The 15,495-nt window shown below is 31.9% G+C and overlaps 1 protein-coding gene and 2 long non-coding RNA genes across 10 annotated transcripts; 2 read left to right on the top strand and 1 right to left on the bottom strand.

Moving 5' to 3' along the window:
- Positions 1–224: 224 nt before the first annotated feature.
- LOC112539646 (uncharacterized) lies at positions 225–3,865 on the top strand. 2 transcript variants are annotated; one of them, XR_016197856.1, is made up of 5 exons: positions 225–239; positions 326–674; positions 772–1,132; positions 1,227–2,394; positions 2,444–3,865. It is a non-coding gene; the product is annotated as an uncharacterized LOC112539646 (long non-coding RNA). The 2 variants fall into 2 exon arrangements; XR_016197855.1 differs by lacking the exon at positions 225–239 and having other exon boundaries at positions 451–674; positions 2,475–3,865.
- Positions 3,866–4,312: 447 nt separating this feature from the next.
- On the bottom strand, positions 4,313–10,591 carry LOC107364660 (uncharacterized). Of its 6 annotated transcripts, none has more exons than XR_016197860.1 (6): positions 9,722–10,591; positions 8,819–9,514; positions 8,507–8,632; positions 6,139–7,859; positions 5,578–5,830; positions 4,313–5,036 (listed from the first exon to the last, which is right to left on the bottom strand). It is a non-coding gene; the product is annotated as an uncharacterized LOC107364660 (long non-coding RNA). The 6 variants fall into 6 exon arrangements; XR_016197859.1 differs by having other exon boundaries at positions 4,313–5,029; XR_016197861.1 differs by having other exon boundaries at positions 4,313–5,676; positions 5,741–5,830.
- Positions 10,592–10,651: 60 nt separating this feature from the next.
- On the top strand, positions 10,652–13,463 carry LOC107364596 (deoxyribodipyrimidine photo-lyase-like). Of its 2 annotated transcripts, none has more exons than XM_089266095.1 (4): positions 10,652–11,917; positions 11,988–12,531; positions 12,668–12,986; positions 13,158–13,463. In XM_089266095.1, the coding sequence occupies exons 1-3, from the start codon at positions 10,885–10,887 to the stop codon at positions 12,690–12,692; spliced, it is 1,602 nt and encodes a 533-aa protein (XP_089122221.1). In that variant the 5' UTR covers positions 10,652–10,884; the 3' UTR covers positions 12,693–12,986; positions 13,158–13,463. The 2 variants fall into 2 exon arrangements, with proteins under 2 accessions (XP_089122221.1, XP_025017081.2); XM_025161313.2 differs by having other exon boundaries at positions 10,662–11,917; positions 12,822–12,986.
- The last annotated feature ends 2,032 nt before the right edge of the window (positions 13,464–15,495 follow it).

Here is a 15,495-nt window from a genome sequence, read left to right as displayed (position 1 = left end):
ATTCTTCATCATCACAATGTTTCGTCTTCAATGTTTAACAACATAGAGCTTCTTGAGTGCCTTAAGGAGTTTCCGTGACTTGAACAAAAGTCGTGAGAATGCGGTAAAATTTAAAATCATTTTCAACTTAAACCAGAAGCCAGAGTCTCATCATCTTTACCATCATTTACTAGGTCCTCTCACCTTAAATTAACAAGGAGAAGATGAGAAATGCTCATCTCTTGCACTTACCGTTCAAGGTATATAATTCATCATTGCTTACAGTCATAGATATTGTATGATTATTATTTGATTTGATTAACCTTTTCATTTATTTCTTTTCTAGTTATTAACTGTATTATTGATGGTTAATTGCTTTGATTGTTGATTGAAAGGAAAATCTGTTTTTACCATTTTTGGCTGCTCTTTGTTTTGATTTTAGCGCTTCAATTTTTAACCAAATTATTGTTATGGTGATGGTCAAAGAGTAACAGTTCAACTTGTAAAACAAGTGTCATTTGTATTTTTAATTTGTACTTATTAGTATTTATATTTAATTGTTTCATCTTTTTAATTTATTAATTACTTAATTTAATTGTTGGACAATTGATTGGTATTGCCTTTGGCTGGACAACTTGTTTGGTTAACTGTTGTAGATTTGTTTGTTTGCTGCTATTGGTTTTTTTTCCTGTATTGTAAGTATAGTAATAGTCTTTGAATTCAACTCTTTTACTTTTTTGTGTGTTTCAATAATGGCTACTAATTAACTAACTTTACATTTTTAACTGCTAGATTCCTTACTGCTTTGGGCAATTGAAAGATTGTTTTCAAATAAAACTAAACGCTTTGGCTCATTATCATCACATCAACCGTTTCATTGAAAGGATAAGGCTAATTAGAAGCTATTATTTGTCCATAAACATTCAATTAAAACCAAAAATGTGTGCATATTGATTAGCCTGGAGTGAATCTTGAAGATTGTTTACTACACCAGTTGATACATGTTGGTTTTGTTAATACAAATCTGTTTGTCCATCTTTTTTTAATACCTTCAATTGGATTCTGGAAGTGTGCTTGGATCATTACATTGAACTTATAATAATCATGGTGTATAATGAATGTAGATGGGATAAAAGGTTTATTCAATTTACTGGTGAGTATACTGATTATATCAATGTTGGATTAAGCAAAAAATTAATGAATGAGAAAATGATTAATGTAAATGTTTGTTTCTTTTTCAATTATAGTTAATGGGACAAAATGTAGTCTTGGACAACTTGATTGTGGATTACAAATTGATCTTGATATGGCTTTCATTCTTGGCTCATTACTGCACATTTCCGTTATTAGCAAGGACAGTTTTGGACTCAATTTCATGTTTGCTGTTTTCAAATTGTAATTTCATCTCATTTAATTACAGTTTTATATGTTTCGACAATTGTTTGAAAATTGTTTTCTCGCTTTGTTCACTCTTCTCACTGTTACATGAATATTTTTCAAGTACAGTAAGATTAATGTTGGTTTTGTTTGCTTTCATGATGACTTTGTGATGGGCTTGCATCATTGTCACCATCACAATCACAATCACCATCAACACCACCATCATTATCAACAACAGCAACAACGATAATAATACATCATCATTTTCATTTAATGAAGGTGAAAAAAAGATGAAACTTGAAAGGATAGTTTGTATACTTGGTGATGATGAGTTGATGAAGCAAACTAAATTTAATTTTTGTTAGTTAAGTCAAGTTTAATATTACACTTGATTAAGACGATTAAGAATAATTTAATCATAATCAGGACTACTTTTACATTTGTAAGTAAACATTAACATAAGCAAGTTAAAAGATGAGAAGATAAAAAGACATAAAGGCAACATTTGAATTTAAAATGTGGCCGTTAACACGTTGTTTAAGGTGAATTTGAAGAGTTAAGGCGCAAAAAAAACAAACGTTAATTTGTTGCTAATCCAATTAGATCAATGACAATTAAACTGGACTGATTCACAAAATTGATGGACTGGTTATCCAATTTCAAGGTCCATGGTTACTTTGATAGTAATGCGATTAAATTAAACGTAAAAATCAAAGGGTTAATAAAAAAACCTACAATAAATAATGGAAAGTAAATAATCTTCAATATGATTGGTTAGTTGAAGGGTTTTCAAGGCAATCCTACCGAGACTGCTCGACAAGCTGCTTCAGCTGTATCGTGTTTGAACACACCCAGTTTTAACTGGTTTTTTATTGTGTTTTATTGTCGATTTATAATTTAATGTTAACACTACCTATTTATTGGGAATTGGATATTAACTATAAAATTACAAACCATGATAATCAGGGATATCCACTCAGAGGAAATAAACAGATGATTGCTTGTTATTAAGGACCATAATGGAGTTCAAAAAAGGTAATCTTCGTGCATCGTATCTTTAATTTGAAATTAATCCTTACTTAAGTTTTCTTCCCTCTATTTTTATATCATCATAGATGAATTCACTGAACCTGGAAGACAAAGCAACGGTGGCCAAGTTACATAGAAGTTGATCGATATGAGATCCAAGGAAAAGGTGAATGTCGTTATTGGATATGAGATTGATTCCAACGTCAAAGGAGCTTTAAAGATCTCAAGATAATTACAGGAATAGACAGTTAATTTAATATCTCACAAATATTTCAATATATTTTCTAATTTCTATGACAAGTTTCGTTCTGATATTGACACTTAGTCTCACAAGTCTCTATTGTTTAAAATCAATGTTGTGGTGACAAGTGAACATCACATTGCCTAACTGACATCTGACTGGTTGTGCCTTGTTACGATCAACATTGTCATTTGTCCCGTTTATTTTACTCTTGGCGAGTTCAACCAAGCGAGCTACAATCAACTTTCTTATGGACTCTGATTTCTTGTCCCGGGCAAACACAAAGAGAGTTGGACTAAAGTAGAGGGTTGCAATTACAAACCACATTCAGTGTTTCAATTGTAAAGCCAAGGGCCACTGTCTACACATTGTCAGTCAACATCAACTGTAAATCCATAAAGTAAACCCTTGCAACAAGTGGTTTCTTTCACTAGACACACACAACTACTCTCGTAAACCCTTGTTGAATCGTATTTTCCAAGTTGCGTTTTTAATCTGTCAACCTTAATTACTCGCCATCAATATTATTCTGATTTTTCCCCTAAAAATTTAAAATTTCCATTGCTTTTCATTCTTATCATCAATATCATCATCTTTATCTTGCTTTATTCTATAGTTTACCTGTCTAATCTTTCTGTGTTAAAGTTGCGTGATAATTTGTTTTCCTTTCTTCCTTCTAAAGGTTTTGACAAAAAAATGATCATCTCAATGTCTGGTTATTATATGTTTCTGTTAAGGAATGAAATGTTATCGTGATTGATTAAGGAATCAGCAATTTGATCTTGAAAAGATGATGATGGTGATGATCGGTGTTGTTGTGAAAAATATCATTTTGATTATAAAATGATGATCACTTTGCTTTCATCTCACTCTCTCCATCTCTTTGTGCGAGTTTTTATCAGACAAAAAAATCTTGAAGACCTTTTTTACCTTTACCATTGCTCTTCATCATCATCTTTGAATGGAAAAGATGAAAGATGCTTTACAAGAAACAAGTCAATGGATTTATAAAGGAAAAAAATGTATTGAATCGGCATCGTCAATGACCAATTATATCAGTATTATCATTTAGATTATTCAATTGTTGAACCTGCAAGAGAGAATAATTTCATTTGAATTTCTTATTGATTATTCCCACTATCATTATAAAGATATATGACTTTAAATCTCCATTTCATGTTCTGTTAAATTGCTGTGTCAATACAATTTGATTAAAGTTAATGAGCTTGAGTTTTATATTTTCTTTCCAATCAATTATTATTTGATTTCTTGAAAAAAAGAGTAATTTAAATTACCTTTTTTTTGGAAACTTCAAAATGAAATCAACAGCTAAATGAATTGATTTTTTTTTTGCTGTCCAGAGTTTTACCTTTATTACATTGATTATGATTGTTAAGGTTTAATTGAGTTGAATGAAAGGCTGGGCCGAGATGCTTTTTGATTGAACTTTGAATTATCTCAATTTAATAGATTAAAATGTATTTCAATCAAATGGCTATTATGGTTATTTTTGTTTTGAAAAGTTGAACACAAACCATCAGCAATCAAAATGCTCTCAATCATAAGGACAATTTAAACCTTTCCATTCTTTAGCCATAGCCAAGCCATTCACCAACATGATCATCCTCTTCAACTCCATCATGATCATGAAAGATAATATATGGTTTAATGATGTGATAGATGTTGAGATGAGTTGATGTTTTATTGCAAGTTTTAAAATCCAATGAAGGATGAAATTAAATAGATAAATAAATAAAACAAAATTGAAGCAAGCAAAGAAAATAAAAAACCAGAAGCTTGAAAAATAATAGAAGTGATAATAAACATAATAGTTTAATAGTGAATCCAGATAATTGGTTGAAAGCCTCAAGATATGATTTAATATTGTTGTATAAATGGATGCCAGAGAGAAGCTACTGTTTCATTGTCAGATTAATATTATAACCTAACCTTATTCAAGTGAACCAAGCCAAGCCTAAATCTCTATGTTACTTTAAAGGTGAGGTTTCTTCATTTGGTTACAGTAGCAAAACAAATGCACATAATAATAATAATAATAATAGTAATGATGATGATAATAATGATCCATGCAATTCAGTAGCAATTTATCCTTGGGCTAAATCACGAAATTGATATTTATCTGAGGGAAGAATGTTAATTGCGGTCCGATCAAGTATAAGTTGGTTCAGCCAAATATCGGTAATCATTTGTAACGCCAATCCAAAGGGAAATGATGATGTTCATGTTTATGTTGATCATCATCATCTCCTCTTCACCACCGTCTTGATGATCCCATGAAAGGGAAAAAATGTGTCGCTGGCCAAAGTTACTCTCATTATTCGGTAGCTCTCAATCTCTCCGCCTCTTATCTTTTTTTCTTGAAACATTTTGTATCATCATCTTGATTCTCACAAAAAAAGATACAGATGATGATGATGATGATGGTGATAGTGATGAAGATGAAGCCTCAGGCCTACATTAAATGTATACAAGAGACAACACATCACAACAAACTTTCATATTTAAGACATTTAATATCAACCTTAACATTTCTTCTTCTTCTTCTTCATCAACTTCAACATCATCTCTTATTCACTCCCCCTTTCTCCTCCTTTTTTCTTCTTCTGCCCACTTTCATTGTATCTTTCCCTTTCTCTCTCTCTCTCTCTTCTTTTAATAAGAAGGCTTTTCTACCTTACCTTAGATGATCAAATGTTTGAGAGGTAAAAATCAAAACTTCCCTTTATCCACAGAAGAAGAAGAAGAAATAACATAAACAAGTTCATTAAAGAGTAAAGGTATTGAAGAACAGACATTTTCTTATTCCTTACATTATCATTATCATCATCATCATCATCTTATAGGTTAAAATATTATACTATTAAGAAAAGATTATCAAGATTATCATGAAAATTGGTTGCAGTTTTAAATGATTGCAATGCATTTACCTCAAGATTGAACTTTCATAATGGGTAAATCTTTATATTGTTTTCCAGTTCATACATTTTCACTTCCGAATGTATCATGACTTGATTTCACTGATTCAGCTTGAAATGTTTTAATTTGATTAGCAAACCTGTCCAATTTTAATAACTTGTAATATCAATAAACCTGATCAATCAATGACAATTTGGCTTCTTTCCATTGAACCAGACTTCAACTTGTTCTTGCTGTGTCCATCATTGTTTATCCCTTTATAACCTGAAAGAGAAAGTAATTTTAATTAAAAAAAGGTTTAAAATTGCAAACTATTAACATTGTTATTGAAACAATTAGAGTAAAATTTTCATCTTTTAATGGACAGTAATTTTTACTATAATAAATGGAAAATTTGTTTCAAAAAAAAAGATGAAAGGAGAAAAAAAATTATGTTAATAAAACAAGAATAAGGTAATGCTAATCAATCAACTAATTTATCTGAAACTATTGAGTAGCTTGCTTGCTATTACATGGTTGTATATGAAGTCTAACCACAGGTTGTCCAAGATTAATATTGTTATGATTATTACCTTCTTATTGAACAATCAGTAATCAAAGAAGCAACAATTTTTTACAATCATTTTTCATTTTCAACATCATCTCTATGGACTCAATTTAATATTGATTAACAGTAAGAAAACTGAATGTATAATAAAATGATGCTTGACTCCCTACTTGGTTGAAGTAAACTTTGATCATGTTTCAATAAGACCATCAAGATTAACCATTGTTAACAGGAGAGAGAGAAAAGCCAGCCATAATCTCAATTAGATGATTTTGATTGTAATAGTAATCATCATCATCATCGATAATCAACATTATCATGCTTTAGAAAATAGCAAAACACCCAAAAGCTCATTACAAGATTGCACTTTGCATCTACTTTGCTGTCAGCGGAATCAATAGATTGACAGATTTTTCAACAGTAAGATGACTGAAACATCTTTTTATCATAATTGGTCTTGTTGTATAGATCCAGAAGCCCCTCGGTGTTATCAATCTTGATTTTCATCCACCTCCACCTTTACTGACTCCTTTCCGTGCCTCAACCTTTTATCGGCCCAATATCGCTTGAGAATCCAAATTTTTTTCCATTTTGCTTTTCCATTGACTTTTTGATTAACCTTCAATCTTTTAAGCAATAATTTCGCTGCAATTTCAATCTCTTGATCCATAAACTTCACTCTGGTCCCAATTCATGTCATCCAGTTTTAATGTTATCCAAGTAATAGATGAAGATGTTTGCTGCCTGTACCAAAAACGCATCTCAATTGCATTTGCATTGAGTGTTTCCCAAGCAGGAACCATTTTACGTTTTTGGAAACATTTATGAGCAAATATATTACGTCGTTGATGGGCTCCATTGGACAGTATTGGGATAATGCGTGATTATCTGTTTCATCTTTTCTTGATTTTCTGCCATCACCAATGGTTCCTCGTAGTGTAATTGATAATATAGCTAATAATAATGCCATTAAACTGTATATCTTGATTGATTAATTTATCACGCAAAGCTACCTTTCTTTACTTGTTGAAAATAACCATTCTCTCGGATCTTTGGTGATGGTAATGATATTTAACCTTTTTTTTGCTTCTCCTTTTGCATTTCTGATGATACAGAACAATCAGGCCAACATATTAGGGAATAATCGGTTGGTAATTGTAAACAGCTATAATCCAGATTAATTTAGTTATTTTTTTGTTTAGTTTTTTTTGCTCTTCAAGTAATGCGAGTTTTGATTCTTTAACTTGATTGATTTCATCTTGCAATTGATGATATTGGTTCCTCCGTTTAGCCTTTATGTTTTGAACGTTATATTTTAAGGTTATTTGGGCAGTTTATCTCCTATGTTTTGTTTCCAGGATTGATTTATTGTAATTATATTCACAACCAATGATAATAGATTGCGTGTTACCAGCAATAACCATTAAATGACCATTAAAAGTAACACTTTATAACCTTAACCAGTCGTTTGTTCGTTTGTATCTTTTTCTTGGCCAATTTTTACGGCAACTGTTACAGAAATGTACTATTATCATTACTTTTAACTCATTATTCAATTGCCATAATCATCACTGCCATCAGCTTGGTCATCATTTCAATTGCATCCTTCTAATAACCTTTTAAGAAACTCTTTTTTTCCAACCAAGTAAGTTACAATTGGGTAAAATAGATTCAATTTTCAGGTTGATTATCAGCTGCAGCATTCCTTTAACTTTTCTTTTAATCATGGCTAACTTTGAAGGTAATCTGAAAGAGAAAGAGAGAGAAAAAAGAATAATAAATATATAATATCAAATAGTATAATCTGAAATGATGATAACAAATAAATATTATGCGAAATAAGTGAAGTAAATTTTTTTCTTTCTTCCAAATCTCCTCCTTTTTATCCTCCTTTTCTGAATTTCTTTCTTAAACTAAATTTCCTAAATTGATACACTTGCACAGTAGCAACAATCAACAGCAACAAACATTGCTGCTGGTTTTTTTTTCACTCTGCTACAGAAGAGGCAGTTCATAAAAAAAACAATTCCCTGGGAACAAATAGTTATTTCTAAATGATTATGGATCGTGAAACCATTATATTAATTTGAATTGTACACAAATTATTAAAAGATAACCTAGGATCAGATAGCTGGAAGGCAACTTTTCACTGTTTTGGCTACCTTACTTAACTAAATCTAAGTTGGTGAGGAAATGGCCAGAGCAAAAGAAAGGAATGAAAGAAAAATGAAAGAGAGCAAAAAATACATATAAGAAGATGATTATGATGATGAAGTAAGTGTAAGGGCGAGGCTTACTCTCTATTTCTCTTCTTCTTCTTCAACATGTTTTATCTCACTGACTCTTCCAGGTAGATCGGTTGCAAGGTAAATTATAAGAATCTTTTACTTTACCTGTTGATCTCCCTGTTCTTTCTGACTCTTCGTAATACAAGAAGCTCGGTAGAGAGGCGAGTCGTGAGTTATAATGATGAGTGGTGAAAAAGTACAGACTTTGCCACAAGTTTCGTTGGACGACAGCTAAATAGAGAAGCAAAGAGAGAAAAAGAAAGATGTAAGACGGGTAAAAAAAATAAGAAAAGATGAGAGTGAAGGAAAAGGCCATTTAACCAGTCGATCGGTAGCATCAATTATCTTGCAAACATGATTCAACTATCCACTTTTCTTTCTCTTTCCCTTTTCCTATGTTATTGCTATTCTCTTTACCTTTACCTTCATTACCATCATCATCATCATCATCATCATCACAATAATTTTCTTCTGGCTTCTGTTTTTTTCATCAGGAGTGAAATTAGGGGCACCAAGATTGCTTCTTTATTTTTCTTGCATCTTTTCTTCTTTTCTCTGCTGAATTCACTGTTTTTCCAACTCTCCATTTTATCTCTTTTTATTTTTATTTGGTAGTGTCCGCCATCATGGGAGCTTATCCTTGGGCTGGACTACTTTCTCAGGTCGTGACATGATTTTGGCTGGGCCTTCCAAAAAATGGTTCATCTCTTTTTTACTTGACTTTTCATTTCTCATTTCTTCCTTCCTTTTTGGATATATCATCTCTTTGGGCGCTTCTTCTTCTTCTTCTTCTTCTTGGGCCTTTACTCCTCATCTTTTTATTATTATTATCTTGTCCATTTTTTTATCTCACAGTGCTATCTATCATTACAATAACGTGCCTTACCTACCGCTGGTAAGGTAAGGTAAAATTGATTGCTCAAAATTAAATCATAGACATGGTTCACTGATTCACTTGAGGAGACAAGTTAAACGGTCAAAACAAGATAAACATTGCAATTTTTGAGTGGAATTTTGTTAATTCGTGTTAATTCATTGTGTAATAGCCTGGATTATGACGATGATAATGATATTGATGATGGCGATTGGACGATACAGCCTCTCCTTTTCAACCTGTGTTAGAAGAGAGAAAAGAAGAAGAAGAGGAAAAAACAAATTAGCAGGGCTTTATTATTAAACATGTTATTACTTGTTAGGTATTATTATCATTTTTTGGGTTTGGTTGGCTAGAAGATGAAATGAAGTTACTAATTAGCATCTTGATAAAACATTTCATCTAATTTACTAAGCATCGTCTGACCTTAAATGGGATAACCTTACCCTGATTTTTACCACCATCTTCATTGCCTGTACAATCTTTCTCCAATCTTGCCATTGTTAACGAGTATACCTTTTTTGTTTCAAGTCTTGTTATGTGATTATTGTAAACAGCTCGGGTCATCAATTTTCAACTGTTTGCAATAAAGTAGATTTTTGAAGCATCATCAACAGGGATAGAGCAGTTCACATTTAATAGCATTTGTAGAGGCAAAAGCTCTATATCATTTTGATAGATGGCCATGTATTAGGAAGCTTCTGTATTGATACATGAATCTTGATATTCAGTGTCAGACCGGGAAACCACGAAATATGATGGTAAATGGATGCAATATTACGATACAACAATTATTAAATCTAATAATCACTGGTCAAGTTTCTTTTCACCATTGTTTAAAGATGATGGAGTTTAGAAGGTATAAAGAGTTGAAATGAATTGGCCATTATCACGCTTAAGCTGACAAGTTGAAAGTTGATGGGATTAGGAGTTGAAGAACAACTGGAAATTGAATTATTTGACCAAGAATGGAGTAAAGAATTAATTTTTACCAATTGATTGATTGACTTTTTATGTCAACATTGGTATAACAACATTGAAATTCATTAAACAATAAGAGTATAAGAAACAAAAGAAAGATTCGCATTTTGCAAAGTTAAGAAAAAAAACGAATAATCAAAAACACTGAGATCGTGATAATTAACTGTCTCAACTTAAAGACAGGTGAGATGGATGATTGAGGAAAAGTGTTGATTAAGAGTAATTGAAATATCAATTAAAGTGTCAACCGAAATTAACTCGTATTAATTGAAATGCATTAATTGCAATAAATTGATTAAGATTTGTTGAGCTTACATTAACCGTAATACGATTGCAAAAAACGATACCTTGAACAAATGTGTTATCGATAGTATCGATAAATGTTTTTTTCATTTGAATTTTTCTTTACCTCAATGTGTTCAGGATTTTATATTTTAATTTCTGTTTTAAACATTTTATTTTGTATTTTTTTTAGTTTTCTAATCTGTGATTTACTTTATTAAGCTACAAGTTGATTTTTAACAGTATAGTTCGTTCTATCTCTAGCACTTGTGGGTTGCTTTTGCCCTCACTGATTACTCATTACGGATCTCTATCTAGTTTATCCACTTTCCATCAAGTTTTCGTTATGGGACCCAAAAAACGTCAACTTTCTCCAACACCTCCCAAAAAGAAAGATAAAACTGATTCGGAAGATTCTTCAGAAGAAGCTGGTACGACTTCAGCTAGCCTTGATGAAGTAAAGAGTGAGCAAACCGCAGATCCAAGTGAACGATTGTTTCAAGAAATAAATAAAGCTCGTGCTGCTGTTGGTGAATCGATTGAAGATTTCAAGTTTAACAAAAAAAGAGTTCGAATGTTAAGTGATTGCAAGGAAGCATCCGATGACTGTGGAGCTATTCTGTACTGGATGTCTCGTGATGGTCGAGTTGAGGACAATTGGGCCCTATTATATGCTCAAAGATTAGCTTTAAAGTTCAAAGTACCTCTGCATGTTTGTTATTGTCTTTCTGCCGCATTTGAATCTTCTTCAGATGCAAGTATAAGAGGATTTCACTTCTTTTTAGGAGGTTTGGAAGAAGTTGAAAAGGATTTATTGTCAAGAAACATTCATTTTCATTTACTCCTAGGCGAGCCTCCTAAAGTTTTGCCTAAATTTGTTTCTGATAACAATATTGGTGGAGTTGTCTGTGACTTTGTTCCACTCAAAGTTCCTATGAGATGGGTTAATGAAGTTTGTAAAAAACTTCCTGAAGATGTTCCTTTATGCCAGGTTGATGCACACAACATTGTACCGTGCTGGGTTGCATCAGAAAAACTAGAATATTCTGCTCGAACTATCAGACCAAAAATCAATAACAAGTTGCCTGAATTTCTCACTCATTTTCCTCCAGTTATGCTTCATCCTTACTCCTCTGTTGTCAAATACGAAAGAGTAGACTGGGTTAGTGCTGAAAAGTGCCTAGAATGTGATCGATCAGTTCCAGATGTTAACTGGATTAATCCTGGTTATAGAGCTGGAATTAAAATGTTATCTGATTTTGTCGAGAAAAAAATCCGCTGGTACAATGATAAGAAGAATAATCCAAGTCAAGATTTTCAATCTAACTTATCTCCATACTTTCACTTTGGACAAATAGCCCCTCAGCGAGCTGTTTTAGGTGAGTCGAAAAATCGAACATTTTATTTACTACAAATTTTAATTCATCTTTTACATTTTTATATTAATAGTTGTTCAAAAGTATGAAAAGCAATACAAAGAAGCGGTAGAGGCCTGGGTCGAGCAAGCAGTTATCAGACGTGAATTGGCTGACAACTTCTGCTTTTATAACCCTAACTATGATTCACTAAAAGGTGCTCCAAAATGGGCTCAAAAAACTCTTGATGATCATCGAAAAGATAAACGTCCTTATGTGTACACTAAAAAAGAGTTTGAAGATGGTAAAACTCATGATCCTCTGTACAATGCTTGTCAGATGCAATTGGTTCGCGATGCTAAGCTTCATGGCTACATGAGAATGTATTGGGCTAAAAAGATACTAGAATGGAGTGAATCTCCGGAAGAAGCACTGGAAATCGCTATCTATTTAAATAACAAATTTGAATTAGATGGTTGCGATCCATGTGGTTTCGTAGGCTGTCTCTTTTCCATTGGAGGTGTTCATGACCAAGTATCATTTTTGGAAAGAGAGATTTATGGCCGAATACGGTACATGAATTATAATGGCTGCAAAAGAAAATTCGATATCAACACTTATATGACCAAATATAAAACGTAAGATTCTAATAAAAAATGAATGATAAGGAAGTTTACAACATTGTACCGTGCTGGTTTGCATCAGAAAAGCCGGAATGTGCTGCTCGAACTATCAGACCCAAAATCAATAATAGGTTGCCCTCTTTTCCTGAAGTATTGCTGGGTCCTTACGCATCTGAAGTCAAATACAAAAGAGTAGACTGGGTTAGTGCTGAAAAGTGCCTAGAATGTAATCAATCATTGCCAGATGTAAACTTTATCAAGCCTGGTTATCGAGCTAAAATTAGAATGTTGTCTGATTTTGTTAGATGGTCGCGTTTCTAACAGTTTCGTAGGCTGTCTCTGGTGCATTGATGAAATTCATTATTAAAGATGAGGAAGAGCGATTTTTGGCAAAATACGATATTAAATACGAATTATTGAGGTTGCAGCAGAAAGTTCGATATCACATTTTATATGACCAAATATAAAAGGTAAGATTCGAATAAAAAATAAATGAAAAGGAGTTTGTAAAATCTAGTAAATAACTCGTAAATTATTGCGAGTTGTTGAACGAGATTCTTTTACGTTGAATTATTCAGCTGTATCTTTGTCTCGTTTAAATACAAAAAATATATCACTAATTTCAATTTTTTCTTCTCTAGGATCTCGTCTAAAATCAACCCTTGGACTGCTAGTAAGAAAACTAAAATGTGATCTCCTGCAATCATGCAATCATATGATACTCATGGAACAAAGAAATAGCCAAAGAACCGTACACACTCAGATTTATTTCATTGGTCATTCACAATTGTAAATTAACTTTAAAAATAAATCAATTTGTATTCTATTCTTTTTCTATTTCAGTTGAATTGAAATCAAATTTAAAATTTTATTTTTAGTTCTGCAACTAATATTATGTATAAATTATTTTCGACTTTTTAAATTTTTTAAATATTGTCCAAATATGACTTAATTGTTTATCTAGATACCAAATCTGAACATCATAAGATCCGTAAACAAAATTCAGGGAAACTTTTGTCCACACTTTAATTTGTTCTGAACAATAAATTCACTAAGACACCAATAGTTGGAATTTATTTCAACTTTAATTTACTAATGGAAAAAACTCAGGTGCGTTTACTAAGAATTCATTTAATTCCTTTTAGGTTACGTTTTCTGATATTTTCTTTCCTTTTCTGGAGATTTTTCTGCTCGATCTTCCCTTCCTTAACCTTTAACTATTTTAGATATATTTGGAATACTAAATTTAGAAAGAATAGATATGATGATGATGATGTAATTTTTCTTTGTTAATTTATGTAATTAGTGGATGTGTCTTTATTAATTCTGGAAGATCATTAAATAAGATAATCTCTATTAAATTAAGGTATGACCGGTAAAGTTTGACACTAATTTTTTAGAGTTGAATTGCGTCAGTTAGACTAGACTTACATGTACCATTTAAAATAAAGGTACACTTCTCAAGCACATGTTGTGCAGAAATAAATCAATTTTGATCAAAAATTGCCAAGTTATGACCTTGAATGGACAAAGGCGTCAAAATCTCATTTTGCCTTTACCCAAGAACCACAAATTTAAAATTTTTCAACTTCACACTAGGGTTTTGAAGAATCGAAAAATGGTGAAATTTGGCCTCAAAGTTATTGAAAAAGATGTGATTCTCTTAATATAACCCAACATAGATCAATTGAAAGGTCCAGGCCATCGTCAAAACTAAATTTCATGGACATTTGATAAAAACGGGGTTTCAAGCTTTTTAAAAAAAACTTCGATTTCGAATATTTCGAGCAATTATTCTGAAATAAAAAGGTCAAAATGCTGCTGTTGATGAGATGCTTATGTTTTTAGTTCAGAATAATTGCTCGAAATACTGGACCTTCAAATTGACCTATGTCGGGTTACATTAAGAGAATTACATCTTTTTCAATAACTTTGAGGCCAAATTTCACCATTTTTCGATTCTTCGAAGCCCTAGTGTGAAGTTGAAAAATTTATGGTTTTTGGGTAAAAGCAAAATGAGATTTTGACGCCTTTGTCCATTTAAGGTCATAACTTGGCAATTTTTGATCAAAATTGATTCATTTCTGCACAACATGTGCTTGAGAAGTGTACCTTTATTTTAAATGGTACATGTAAGTCTAGTCTAACTGACGCAATTCAACTAATATTGTGAAGCAAGTTTGTTAAGAAATTGTTACAAGTATTTGCTTGTGAAGACATTCAACTTTTCTTGATATAATGAAATTACAGGTTATTAGTGTTTTCCCTTTGATTCAAACGCCATCGAACATTGACCTCGATTTCATCGAAAATGTCGATCGCAGAATTTTTTTACTAGCCCTTATCGACTCAGTTTGCCTATCAACGCGACAATTTTCTCTAATTTATCTTCTGCAATATTGATTGCTCCATAATGCCTTGATTTCTGTTGTTGCTTAGTGAACAATTTCAGCCTTAAATGGTAAGTGCGATAATAGATTAAATCACCGCCACGATAAGTCTTGAAAATAAAACTCGCTTGTTTTATCTAATGATTTCGAGATTTAATTGACAAAGTAAAAATAGACATTAGTTCAGAAAAACGGTAATTCGGTAGTTGACACAGATTTTATTCTTAGTGAATATCATTCTTTTGAAATCGAAAAGTTCATCATTTTGTTCACAATGAAGGCAATCGGTTTTGTTTGTACCTTAATTTTAAGTATTGTACTATGTGAATGCCAACGGTCCACATTGAGGCAGCGCCCAAAACTTCAAGTAAGTTTTTTGTATTTTATTTGATTTGTCGTTTATGGTTTAAGATGTTGAAGAACTCAGAGAAACAGTTACTGAACTTACAAAAGCTTTGGATTATCTAGCAAATAAACTAGAAAAAATGAAAAATACACAACGAAAAGTTTATTTGCCCCTACTACAAACACAAGCTCAAACTAGTCTGATAATTTGCAGTTTTTGCCAAATTTAGGACACAGAGAAACT

The sequence above is a fragment of the Tetranychus urticae genome, chromosome 1, assembly GCF_039701765.1.
Source record: "Tetranychus urticae isolate SD_2017Ah chromosome 1, NJAU_TeUrti_SD_1.0, whole genome shotgun sequence".
In the NCBI taxonomy this organism is placed as follows: Eukaryota; Metazoa; Arthropoda; class Arachnida; order Trombidiformes; family Tetranychidae; genus Tetranychus; species Tetranychus urticae.
Note: the sequence above shows the minus strand (reverse complement) of the source record. Positions and strands in the feature narration are given on the sequence as shown.